Raw genomic sequence first — 14,349 nt, forward strand, 5'->3', positions numbered from 1 at the left:
CATGGATGGACGCGAAATTACGAGACGAATCTATTAAGTCTAATTTGTTTACTGTAGCATGACATTGTCTAATCATAGTTCAATTAGACTTAAAAGATTTGTCTCGTAATTACACCCAGGGGTTGTGGAATAGATTTAGTCAATTATTCTCATTTAATACTCCTAATTAGTAGTCAAATGTTCGAAATTATTGTAGCGTTGTAAAAATTTGGAGATCTAAACAAGGCCTAAACTTTCAAAACCCAGACGCCCTGAACCGAATCACACACCGCCGCCTAAGAAAAAACAGATTGTTGTGGGACATGCATTCACAAAGCAGCAAATAAAAGTCCCCATGGTGTGGTTGAGCCTTTCTGTTTGAGTTTGACCATCGGACTAGGGGTGACAGGGGGAACTCATACAAAGTTTTACATCGGCTAGACAAAACGACTTTTGCTAAAACTGGCTTGTGAAAATCTGGTCCCGATCAGTAACAATTGCAGTAGGCAAGCCATCTTGTAAACTTTTATCACCGTCATTTGCATCCTGATTAGAAGAAGGGTACTTTTAGTGAGCCATCATGCTGAATCGATCACCACTAGCTGTTGGTTGTCTGAAGCTGGAGAGTTCCAAATGGGAAGGGAAACATAGATCCTTACCATCAAAAGAACCGGCGTTTAGATATATACCATCAAAAAAATTCAGCGCGGATATATATCATCGAAAGATTCAACGTTACAATTATCTACCCTTTTTCTTGCCTCCTGTCAGTTTTGAGATTGCAGCTGTGCTATTTCACCTCCTGGACCAGCACCACCGCCTTACCTGCAAGTACTGGCTCTTCTCCCCGCGCCGCCTCCTCCGTCCTCGCTTTTGCGTAGGCTCTCATGCCGGCCTTCGGCCCTACCACAACCGCTCACATCGTTGCGAGGAAAGCCAGGCGGCAGGAGGGGCTGGTGAGGCAGTACCCCACATGCTTGCGCTTGAACTCGTGGAGGAGGCGGCAGCTGGCACAGGCCATCCAGAAGGTGGCGGTGGGGGTGGTGATCGCCTCGTAGGCCACGGTGGTGCAGGCGAACGCTTCCTCGTCCGCTGCGGCCACGACGTCGGGTGGAGGCGGAGGGATTTGACTAAGGACTTGAAGTGGCGACGAGAGGGGGGAAGGGGGCGGAGGCGGAGATCGGTTCGGTTCCTCAGTTCTTGTGGAAGTTCGGTTTTTGAAAAATAGGAACCGATCGGTTCTTTTTATAGATAGGAACCGAGCCAATTCGGTTTCGGTTCTTTCGGTTCGGTTCTCGGTTCCAACCCAGGGAACCGAACTTTCATAGGTAGGCACATGAGCATGCGCACGCCGGACGGCCGGAGCCGGCCAAGGCAACTGGGGTAGGGGGTTAGAGTGCCGCAGGCCGCACTGGGCAGGGCGCACGCGGAAGGCCTGGAGCCTGGAGGGGAAGCGGCCACCGGCCAGCCGGCCGCTGCGCCTCAGGCCGCACTGGGCAGGGGCGCAGGGTCGGGCCTGGATGCGAGCGCCGAACGCCGGGCGCAGGCGGAGGCGGTGTCCGACGGCTGAGTGGCCAGCGGCGACGTGGGGGACGGCGTCGCGGTTGCTCTGGTGTCGCTCGGGGGTCAGGTGGGGGCGGCGGCGCCCGCGTCGCCAGGCGTTGGGGTCGGGCGGGCTGGCGGGGTGGCCGGGCGGCGGCCGGAGCTTCGGGGTCGAGCGTCGGGCGGGGTGGCGGCTGGAGCCTGGAGCGGTGAGGTCGGACGGGGGGGGGGGGGGCTGGAGCCTGGAGCGTCGGGGGTGTGGGGGTTGGGGTCGGACGGCGGCCGGCGGGGTGGAATTGGGATGGGGGACTGGGGGGTTAGACCTATGGTTTCAATATGGGCCGGTGATATATTGGGCTCAAGTGTTTAAGTGGGTCAAATTTCGGTTCTTCGGGGGAACCGAACCCAAGAACCGAAGTTACTGAGAAACTTCGGTTCTTCTGATCATGGAACCGAATGGGAACCGAACTTTTTCGGTTCCGGTTCCTTCGGTTCCGGTTCTCGGTAACTTCGGTTCGGTTCTCGGTTCTCGGTATATTTTGCCCACCCCGGTCGGTGAGGCAGAGTTGTCGTAGGGCAGGAGAGGATGGCGAAGTGGAAGGAGGCGTCGATAACGTGGATGTTGGTGGTTGTGGCGAGGAGGTCATCGTGGCGGGCGTGCTTGTGGGCCATGCGGATGCCCCCCGTGGAGAGCTCGGACTCGGCCAGAGCCACGAGGCACTCGGCCTCCGCCTCGGTTTCGGGCTCCGCTGCCGCGCCTGCGGGTATGGGGAGGCTTGCGGGCCATCTGTGAGTGGGGAGGGGATCGCTCGCGGTGAAAGAGCACGGTGGCGATGGCAAAACTGATGAGAGGCAAATAAAAAAAGTAGATAACTATAACGTTGGATACTTGGATTGCCGACCATCGCGCTGAACCTTTTGTTGGCACATACTCCCTCCGTTCTTAAATGTAAGACATTTTATTTTGACATAAATCAACATAGTACCAAATTTGTAAAAAAATATTAATATCTAACACATCAAATAAGTAAATTATAAAAATATATTTCATAATAGATTTAATTGTTCTCATGCCACATTTAAAATATTATTATTCTTTCTATGAACATGGTCAAATTTAGACTATTTTGATTTAGGACAAAGTAAAATATCTTATATTTTAGGATAGAGGGAATGCTAAACGTCGGTTCTTTTGATGATAGGATCTAATTTTATTTTGTTTTTAAAAAAGTTCTAATTTTCAACGGATAACCGCTGCTCGGCTGCGCATCGGATTTCTTAAAGACAGGTGCCCCCTCCGGCCTTCTCCGCGTTTCACGGCTGCGCGCTGCTCTCCGCGTGACGCCACATCATTCTAGGTAAGCCTGTGACCTATGGTACTGCACAACAGGTTAGGTTCTGAAGGCCTAGACAAGCTTTGAGGCTCCGTGCACCATGACCATAATCCTGTTTGGAGAACTATTCTAGAGTTATTTTTTGGATCAAAATAGTTCTCCACCAAAATAACCCTTGAGATGTTTGGATCAAAAGGTTATTTGGCATTTAATGCACTTTTCCAATCATTGCAGCCCCACTATCTCTCTTGCTGCTGTGGACCCCACTCAAAATAACTCAAATATCACCTCTTGAGGGGATAGTTTTTGGGGATGAGTTATTTTTAAATAGCCACAAAATAACCCACCTGTTTGACTCCCTATAGAGTTATTTGGGCTATTTGAGGGAGGAATAAAAAATAACCCATGAATTCAAAAAAAAGGCCCATGATATGCTAGACATGGAAGGATTGGCCACATAATCGCTTTGGGATCATAATTAGCGTGAAATGGGTTCAGCTTGACTGATGGGTCCTAAACTGTGACTATCCCACCTGCAACGATGGGAAAAAGCAATAGATGGGGCTCGGGTTGCGGTCACTTTACGTGATAATTCCACATACCAGGAGGATATATTAGATGGGCAATCATCAGCACAACTGCAGAACCACGCTACGATGGCCCGTCATCAACCCAGCTGCGGAACTGTTTCCACGCGTACAACAAGATGATAGTTTTAGCTAACAGGAGAACGATGCTGACGTAACCCAAGTGTATGCAAATTCAAAACTAAAAAACTATTACTATCAAATTAAAAATCCAAATTAAATTTGAATTGCACCATTATTTTTTATGACAAAATATTTAAAACAAGACCCAGTTACCTATGTTTGCATCATATTTTAAAAATATTATTTACACTAAATAATTAATTTTAGCTATTGGAAATAAATATTTTATATAAAATAGTTAAACTTGGTGACCAAATAATAATATACTACAAACAAAATATTAAATATCACCAACATTTAATTGTATATGATAAAGAATAGAAATAAATATCAACCAGTATTTAGGTTCAAAGTGAACATATGATTATGCATTTGTAAAAAAATTAGTTACACATAGATAAATAATTTTATATGAAGAACAAATACATCTACATTGAAAAAATATATTTTTATAAGTATATATACATGAGATAAACAACTTAGCATATAAAGGAAATAAATTATTTCACACCCCCAACTTATGAGTCCACCATACAAATAAATTAATATAAATTAAGCATGGCTTGCTCTTAATTGTGATCAAATAGTTTGGTACTATAGTAATAGGTAACTATGTATAGATCTACTAATATCTTATGAAAGAAACAAACATGGTTGATACAAATTATAAGAATGATAAAATATAAACTCAGACAAAGATTACGTACATGAGATTTGTAATCAGGAAAGAAAGAAAGAGAGAGAATTGATAAATAAATGGATACAAAGGATTGGGAAAAAGAAAGGAAAATAGAAATAGAAGGAGAGAAATAAGAAAGAGAAGAAAAAAACAAAAGAAATAAACAAAAGAAGAAAATAAATAGAAAAGAACATGATTTGTTACATTCTTATCGTTGGTATAGTGTAGATGTTAATTGGGAACATGCAACTCTATTTTGAAGAATTAATAGCAGATCTTCTGAGCTTCTATTCATCATCACAACTCCATCACACCATGCATCAAAGTTTTATCATCAAATATTTGTAATAAATTGACTCTTGAGAATAAGAAAAGGGAAACATAGGCTTAGCAAAGCAATGCTATATTAGGTATACCTGATATAATTTTTTATATATGTTTTGAATAAGTTTTCAAGTAATGCTCTTTAATTCATTCATTTATTTATACTATTAAGATTCATGGTTGTCACGCTAGGGCGCGCGAAGCGCGCTTCAAGTTCTAGTGAGCCCAAACAGTGGCCGCAAATCCCCTGACAGGCGCGTGCGCCCACTGTCCCCCGGCCGCGCCGCTTCCCTAATCCCTACTCGGCTACTCCCCTCCTCTCCGCCTCACAAACCAAGCCAAAAACCCTGGCAGCTTCGAGGCGGAAGGAGAAGCCGCCAGCGGCCCAGCGCCATGGCGATCTCCACCTGGAGCGCGCGCCTCCTCCTCGCCCCCGCTCCCTCCTCCCGCGCCGCCGCCCCAGCTCCGCCTCCCCCCGCCGCGCACCCGACCCGCCTCCCCTCCTCTCCAGCCTCCCGCCGCCGCCCCCTCCTCCGCCTCGCTCGCCCGCCGCGCGCCTACATCTCCGCGCCGGCGCCAGGCCCCGAGGCCGCCTACGCGGCGCCCTCCCTCGACGCCGCGGCCGCGGCGGCCGACGTCGCCGCCTCCATCTCGTCCTCCGACGCCCTCACCTGGGCGGGCGTCTGGGCGCTGCTCTCGCGCCACAGGGCCCGCATCGCGCTCTGCCTCGCCGCGCTCCTCGCCTGCACCACTTGCACCCTCTCCATGCCTCTCTTCTCAGGTGAAGGGGGTCTTGAGGGGCAGCTAGCGCTGCGCGCTCACGGCACGGCACGGCGCGCCTCGCATCCCTCGGGTCGGGTGCCTTATTGTTTTCTGAAATGTAGTGGCGTTTGTGCTGCAGGGAGGTTCTTCGAGACGCTGATTGGGCGGGGGAACGAGCCGCTGTGGAGACTGCTGTCCAAGATCGCGGTGCTGTACACGCTGGAGCCCATCTTCACAATCATATTTGTGGTCAACATGACCGTCATCTGGGAGCAGGTTATGGCCAGGCTGCGGAGCCAGATATTTCGGAGGATTCTGATCCAAAAGGTACTTTTCCTTCGAGACCAAAGCTATAATTTCTGGACATTGAAATTTAGGCCCTACTGTTGTGCTGCATTGTAGTTTTGTCTTTTGTATTTACCAAACATAGTGCTTTTTTTTAGATAATGGTGTCGTATGTGCTTGTTAGATATTTATCATAGTTGAATCTATATTTGTTGATTTGTTACGCAGCTCTCTATATTTGTGGCGCAGAGCACTAGTTTGCCCACCAATTCTGCCAAAAGTTGAAGTTAGTCCTTGTGCTGTGGTGAAATGATTCATGCCATTTGCTTCCTAGGTTGCAGAGGCACTCAACACAGTTCTACTAGGTGAACTTACTAGTACCTGACAGTTAACAAATTATCTATATATTCGTGAAATGGAATGGAAATGGGATCGAGCCTCTTCTCGAAAAAAATATATTCGTGAAGTACCCAGACTCCAGTTCATTAGATATTGTACATGTCGATGATGACCGCCTCTTTATGATTGTTCATAGCCTGTTAAGTTCCAGTACTATGGTAGTTTATCTTATAATTTTCTTTTGGGTAATGCATACAATATTTTCTTTCTCGAACTTATTAGATGTCACATTTTCTCATTGCATTTTTAATTTCGTACCTGCCAAAAGAGCTTGTATTTAATTGTTGTTGTCCATAGCTCCTTACTTAAGGCACTTTTCTCAAAATTTTCTTGTTTCTGGTTTTTGCAGATGGTGTTTTTTGATCGGCACAAGGTAACATATTACCTAGCAATGACAATGCTGCCTTCATACTCAATCATGACGGTTACTAAGAGGGAAGAAAACCTCAATAGCAAAATGCACATTCCCCACGTGTTTAAACATGGCCATCCATTTTAAGATATTGTCCATAGTACTGTAGATTGGAAATAAAGCATACGGTTCTTGTTTCTACTGCTACCGGTAACATGTGATGCTTCTTCCATAATGGCATAAATGGGTGCTAATTGTTGTGCAGTCTATAAATACTCAAAAATAACAGAACTATCTTGCTTTTTCATGCTGACTAGTTTTAGTACAGTATCACTGGTTTAGCTTATTTAGTCTATAATGCAATGTGTAGGGTACCTTTTTTTACAAAAGTATTTTCTTTTGAAAATTTTGTAAATAATAAATAATTTTACAACCCAAGTTCCATTTTTTTATTTCTAACAAAAATTAAAATGCACTGGTGGTCCTTAAAACTTGTCCTGCGGTGTCATTGAGGTCCTTAAACTGTTAAATTGCACATCTTGGTCCATAAACTTCTTAAGCGTATCACAAGACTCCTAAATCACCCTAATAATTTACACGTGGCACTCTTTCTTAAGGTCTAAGATGGCGAGATGCCCCCATGCTTTACTACATATTCATTGCCATCAGAATCCTGAGAAGTCCCCATTCTGTACTACATGCCCATAGCCGTCATCGCTATGGTTTACTGACGTACTGTGTATATCAAGTGCCATGAAAACATAAGAAACTTGTATCAACAAGTTAGAAAGAATTAATCTGCTTCATGTCTTGAAGTATATCTTACTACCGTTTGATGGCAGGTTGGTGAATTGACTGGTTTGTTGACATCTGATTTGGGTTCCTTGAAGAATGTTGTAAGTGACAACATATCTAGAGATCGCGGACTAAGGGCACTCTCTGAGGCAAGATACTTTACACTATGAGAATGTAAGGTTGATAGATACTGCTAAGTGCTAAGAGTTTGATTAGTAAAATTACAAAACCTCTGTGGTGTACTTAATTATTTTGAAATTTTAACTTCAACCATATTTCACATTCTGTTCTCTGGATATCATATACTCAATGAATTCAGTGGTCCATAACTCCATGTTATTTATACCTTATTTCAGGCGAGGGTCTTCTAAGATATTCACCTTGTTTTACTTTTTCAGATCACCGGTACACTTTGTATACTTTTCACACTATCTACTGAACTAGCTCCTGTTCTAGGGCTCCTAATGGTCTCCGTCTCCGTTCTAGTTGGTAATCTTCTAAAAACTGATTGCCATGCATGTATCACTTATTGCTAGGGCATATTTTGATAAACAAAGTAGTAAGATATGTTAGGATATAATGATGGAATCAGATCTCTTGTATCCTCTATCCTATGGGTCAACTTAAAAGTTAAAACTTAATCTTTGCTGCGTGGATGTCTTATTTCGCTTGACAAGGTATTGGATATGTCGAGGAACATTGGGTGCTATGCTGAAAAGCGATCAGGCCTCTGATGATAGAGATAACTGTCCTGTTTATGTGGTCTGTATATAGATATACAGATCATGTTGATTTGTGAGTTCCACTTGTGTAAATATTCATAGGGCAGTCAATTCTGTACAGTAGTATTTGGTCATCAAACATGATTCTTTTGTCCAGATAGCTACAAGACAAATAGGCTTGGCAAGGAGTAATTAGCTTTCTTTTGATGTTTTATATTGTTTTATGTTATCACATTTTTTTTTGCACAAATTAAGATCTTGCTTGCTTCTTGACTCTTGAGCGAGCTACATTTCACAAATGTTCAACACTATATTTTAGGATGTCATACAACTTTTTTCTGAAATTTCCTTGTCCAGCTCCACACAAATATCTTTTTACGTTACATATATTTCATGAATGATTTTCTTCATATTTTGGTGACTGAGTATACTACATTCTTCTAAAATAATATTTTGCTGAAGTGGTATTGTCACTTTTTGTTACGTATCTTCAAAAAATTTACGTATCCTTTGACATGGCTGTTTCTGGTTTTGTTTAACCAGCTCTTTTCAAGAGGTCAACTGTTCCTACTTTTAAATCTTACGGAATTGTGCAAGCGCGCATATCAGATTGTGCATCAGAGACATTTTCAGCTATTCGTACTGTGAGTGCCATTGTTTTATTGACATGCACATAAGCACATTTAAACGTCGCTTTGATTTCACAGGTTTTATTTTCTTGTGTTACTGAAATGGTTTATCTCCTCTTATCTTCTATACCTGTTAACTGTATTAGCTATCCTTGATTCAGAAGTCCATTTGTAGGTCCGGACTTTTGGCGGTGAAAAACGACAAATTTCTTTGTTTGACAATTTGGTAAGCCATGAGTCTTTTATTGTTGTTCTCTTATACTTAGCAATCATTGTGGTTTTCTATTAATAATTCTCATGACTGAGGGTGTATACGTAGTTGGAGCTAGAGTTATGATGGGCCCTGGTCTGAGCTTGTTAAAATAGGCCGAAATCCCTTGAATGTTGGGGCTTCTGTGGAATTTTTGGGCCTACAACCCAAGTCTTGTCTCTGCCACTGGGAATATTTCGTTGCACTGATTCTCACAAGCGTGTGGGACAGGCTATGTATCTGACACGGCGATTCACCATTTTTGCCAAAAAGAGCGACATGGTGACACGGCATATACATCTTCCTCAGACTTCTTCAGCCATGCCTTCTTCCTTCCTCAGACTTCTTCATCCACTACCCTTCTTCCATATTTTCAGCTTCCACTTGCCGATGCCATTCCTAACTAGAAAAACAAACAAGAAGCATTCAAGATCTACACATAACAGCTGACTAGCGGCTAGCATTGATGGATGGTGTTAGAGTATATTTGGTAGTACAGGAAATATCTCTGGGAGGCTTCTTGCCCTCCTAGTCTTGTACCTCTATATATTCACCCTCGAGGCTCAATGCAATATAACCCATGATTCATACGAAATCTATCCTTCCTACAGATGGATATTACTATATTAGACGAATGAGAAAAAAGGATGGGGGATCGAATGTAGTGTGATTTGGGAGAAGTTTTGGAACGCACGGGAAGACGAGGAGCGGCAACACTGGTGGCGCGTCGATCTGAGGGGCATCGGGCTGGTGCCTGGAGACGCAACATCGATATGAAGAGCGGCATTGGAGCGTGTATCCAAGGAGGAGCGATGGTGGCTGCTCGTTCTGAATGGAATAGTCGCCAGTCAAGTTGCATGTTGTTTACATGTAGGGTTATCTAGGGGATATTGGCTTTCTTGGGCCAGGCCGTATCGAGGCAGTATATGTTATCCCTCTCCCCTAGAAGCGCTAATATCCTTCCACCCATGCTGTCTATCTGCCTCTGTAGTAGTTGTCCTGTTGCGAGCCCTAAGAATCAGGATGCATAGGCGAATGTTTGTGTGATCCATGATACTGGGATTTTGATTGTCTTCTTGAACTGCCGCAGCTATTCTATTTGATTCCCCTTATTCCATCTTCACCTGAACTCTGAAACACAGTGATGCCGAAAGAGCATGAAGCTCACATTCAGTTCCAAAGAGGCTGTAGTACACTTCATGAGCTCACCAGTTCTTTTTTTTTCTGGTTTAACAGGCACGTGCTTACCAAAATAGTGGCACAAAACTTGGAGTGCTGAAATCTGCTAATGAATCATTAACAAGGGTAGTGGTTTATGTATCACTACTGGCACTTTACATTCTTGGTGGAAGCAAGGTCAACGCGGTAAGCCACAGAACTGCTTGGAACTATAATATATGCATTATTCTGTTTGTACATGTGGTGCATTCATTGGTTATATTGTGGAAAGTTATGTATCATTCAAAAAATAATATATATTTTCAATGTGTAACATATAAGGCGTAAGCTGTGGAGGAACAGTTACGGAGTTGGTAAGCTTAATTTGTGATGCACCTAGTTCCATTCCTTGAATATGTGGCTATGTAGTTAGTTTGCCACTTTTACAATTCAGTTGTATTTAAGATTTCTCCCAATGATCAATGCTGCATCAGCTACAGCTTGAACTCCACGATGGTGCTCTACTGTTTGTATGTTTGTGCTACGAGTCTACTGATTTTCTAGCGTTTTAGAACTTTTGGCACATATGGTGATAAGTATATTACCATACTAGACTCTGAAAATGCTTGAATCTAGTGCTCTATAGATTACCCTTAATTTTATATCCATGGTGTCTATGAGCACACCAATTTATATCAAAATACTTCTGAATCACTGTAGCAAATTTATTCGCATGAGAGCACCTGCAGCTTGTAGTGGAATTGATTATGTGTATGTTTAGCAAAAGAAAGGAATATACTCAGTTTTAATAATTAGTATCGCCACTAGTACCCTGTTTGTGTTTTGAATTTCATTGATGCTGTCAACCTTGGACTGGCTGATCAAGAATAAAAAAATGATCGATCATTTCAGGGAAAATTGTCTGTTGGGACCATGGCATCTTTTATCGGTTACACCTTCACGTTAACCTTTGCTGTAAGGAGCAATATTCAAGAAGTTTTGTAGTTTCATGTTGTTTTAGTGGATATTTAGTTATGCTGAACATATATTTTAGGTTCAAGGAGCTGTTAATACCCTTGGTGATCTACGTGGCACATTGGCTTCTATAGAGAGAATAAATTCTATTCTGTCAGCGAAGGACATTGACGATTCACTTGCATATGGTTTAGCCAAAGAACTAGACAGCAAAGAGCTTGAAGATTCCAATGGCGGAGTGTATGAAAATGGCTCTGTTAACAAACATTTCATGTCAGAACTGAAATCATCCAGTAGCTGTAGTAATCTAACCTGGTCTGGTGACATTCATCTTAAAGGTCTGTTTTGCATTTGTATCTAGGTTTACCTTATATTTAAGCTTCTGCTGTAGTTCACCTTGGTTTGCATTATATATTATTATTCTGCATATTGCTCCTTAAGTTTCGTTTCGAATTTTTTGGTAACTTAAAATTGTGCCATAAGCTCATCATATTTTCATCTAACTCCACCTTCCTTTTTGTATAAAAATCATAATCAAGATGAATATGTCCAGGCATCAGATTCTTAAAATATAGACATATTTTAGCATTTAATGAGAGTGATTCAATATTTTTTCCTTTTGATTATGTTTCTTTAAATGTGAAAAGTGTTTGCAGCATCCAACACCTAATGCATGAATACATAACGTTCTCAGATATGTGGCATTTTTACTCATCCTCATGTGTTTCTGGCAGATGTCCATTTCTCTTATCCACTGAGATCTGATGTGGAGATTTTAAATGGCCTTGATCTTACAATTGAGTGTGGAAAAGTCACAGCACTTGTAGGGCCTAGTGGTGCTGGCAAAAGTACTGTGGTGCAACTTCTAGCACGGTATTATGAGGTGCTGCTGCTTATATGTGTGATACTGATAGGTTTTCATTATTGTAGCAACAACTGAGTGTTCTCTGTTTTTGCAGCCAACTCAAGGTTGCATCACCGTGGCAGGAGAAGACATCCGCATATTTGACAAAAGAGAGTGGTCTCGAGTAATATCTCTAGTGAATCAGGTATACCATTACAAATTTCCACACCATTTATTTTTGCTTCTATATCTACAAAATTATATTTGGAGGATTGAAACATGTTCTTTTCTCATTCTCGTTATGATATTTCATATATTTACTTAAACCTTCTTATACATGGTGGGTGTAGTTATTTATTTAAAGCAGCTGTTATTGTTAGAAATTTTTATTTTTGTTTTATGAAGGATCCAGTCCTCTTCTCGGTCTCTGTTGGAGAAAATATTGCTTATGGTCTCCCAGATGATGTTGTCTCCAAGGATGACATAATAAAAGCTGCTAAAGCCGCCAATGCTCATGAATTCATCATTTCTCTTCCACAGGTAGGGGAAGTCTTTATCGTAGGGTCTATCATTGATTGGCTATCTTCAGTTATATGCTAAAAGTGTTTATTCATTTCAAATTTTAGGGGTATGACACACTTGTTGGTGAACGAGGCAGTCTCCTAAGTGGGGGACAAAGACAGGTAATCTTCTACGTTAATATTTAGAGTTCATAATTGTTCCATAGCCATGCTTACATAGCCACGTACTTTACACTCTTTATTTGTTGCTTTGCAGAGGATTGCAATTGCACGGGCCCTTCTGAAAAATGCTCCTATTCTAATACTTGATGAGGTATGCATTTCTTACTATTGAACTGGCTTAGCTCTATTCTTTATATTTTCAAAAATTGTATCCAGATTTGGCAATAACTTAATTTTGATGTGTAAGAAAAAAGGTAAACCTAGGAAGGAAATGTTCAAATGCACATGAAGATTGTCGTGGATCAATTGATGTTATGTGATGTGACAGAGGAGATAATAAAGATAAATTACAACTATGGCCCATGTTTGGGTCGAATGGATATGTTAACATTTAGGCATGGGCACATAACTAGGTTTGCATTGGTTTGGCCATTTAGTGTATGGATTAAGAAGGAACTCAAAGATATGAATACATTGATCTAGTAAAATAAAAAAAACATGAATACATATGGAGACCATCAAGGTTACCGGGAATCAAGTATCAACTTGAGAATAGTTATTTGTACTAGCTAAAGCCAAGTGTTTTGAGTGTCTAGCATAGTTCTAAAAACGTCGCCGTCCAGGGGAGACCTTTAGCCTTTTTACAGTACCACATGGATGTAAGTCTGCCATTTTTCTATACTAATGCCGTGATAGATGGATACACATCCTGCTGTGTAGATCAACCTTAAATCTTCCATTTTTTTTTTCAAATGATGAATTTACAATTGAACGAACAGCACATATTGATGGCATGCCCTGTTTCATTTGCCACCAGTACGTTATACTTATACATCGGGTTTACTTTGAAGACTCGTTCTGTTTGCAGGCCACTAGCGCACTGGACACGACAAGTGAGCGGCTCGTGCAGGAAGCTCTCAATCACTTGATGAAGGGAAGGACTTCCCTGGTGATTGCCCACAGGCTGAGCACCGTGCAGAATGCACATCGAATTGCTGTTTGCTCAGAGGGCAAAATAACTGAACTGGGGACGCACGCCGAGCTGGTGGCTAAGGGAGGCAGCTATGCATCACTTGTCGGGACACAGAGGCTTGGTTTCGAGTAATAACCAGGGTTAGGTGGGAACCGGTTCCGGTTTGGGCCGGTATCAAACCGGCCCAAATTCAAAATTCAAATTTAAATTCAAAAAAATGAAAAATTCCCAAAAAAATCCTAAAAATACTTCAAGGTGCGACGAATCTAATGGTGTCAAATTTTCTCAAAAAATTGTTCGTTTAACATACTTTTCGGGCATTTAAAGTTAAATAAAAAAGAAAAGGAAAAAAATGAGACGGCCCATTAAGGCCCACTTGATAAACTGGTCAAACCGGCCGGTATACCGGTCCAAACCGGTTACACATGCGATTTTAAATTTGGATTTGAATTCAAATCGGTCAAACCGGCCGGTAAACCGGTCTAACCGGTCGGTATACCGGTACGGACCGGTTGAATTGAGTTTTTTGAATTCAAATTTGAATTTGACCGGTTTCTATCGGTAATCGGTCAAACCGGTCCGGTTTACCGGAATCGGAGTGCTCCGGTTTGGGGTGTCCGATTGGGAAAAAAAACCCTGTTAATAACGCGTCAACGATCGAGTAACAGTTCGAGTGCACCCAAGGTGCATTTTTTTATTCTATTCTCCTTTTTACATCATTAGAGGATAGTTTATCCATAGAAAAGAAAGAGGTTATAGTTTGTTACTAATCCACAGCAGCTGTACATGAATCAGGAAACACACATCATGTGAACTCGGGTAATAATAATCAAAATAAAGGATGACCAATTTCATCTAACATGGTGTCATATAGAGATAATTGACTGCACTGAACTCAATGTTTGAAAGACTGATTGAAGGCCCATCAACCTGTCCACTCTTCCTCAGCTTCTA

The 14,349-nt window shown here is 42.1% G+C and overlaps 1 protein-coding gene across 1 annotated transcript; it reads left to right on the forward strand.

Moving 5' to 3' along the window:
- Positions 1-4,887: 4,887 nt before the first annotated feature.
- On the forward strand, positions 4,888-13,660 carry LOC120670775 (ABC transporter B family member 28-like). Its single transcript, XM_039950922.1, has 16 exons — positions 4,888-5,349; positions 5,470-5,657; positions 6,364-6,387; positions 7,209-7,310; positions 7,560-7,650; positions 8,427-8,527; positions 8,688-8,738; positions 9,999-10,127; positions 10,833-10,895; positions 10,975-11,233; positions 11,630-11,778; positions 11,855-11,944; positions 12,145-12,279; positions 12,366-12,422; positions 12,517-12,573; positions 13,291-13,660. Exons 1-16 carry the CDS (start codon positions 4,962-4,964, stop codon positions 13,525-13,527), a joined length of 2,121 nt encoding a protein of 706 aa, XP_039806856.1. The 5' UTR covers positions 4,888-4,961; the 3' UTR covers positions 13,528-13,660.
- The last annotated feature ends 689 nt before the right edge of the window (positions 13,661-14,349 follow it).

Source organism: Panicum virgatum, chromosome 2K, assembly GCF_016808335.1.
Source record: "Panicum virgatum strain AP13 chromosome 2K, P.virgatum_v5, whole genome shotgun sequence".
NCBI classification, from domain to species: Eukaryota; Viridiplantae; Streptophyta; class Magnoliopsida; order Poales; family Poaceae; genus Panicum; species Panicum virgatum.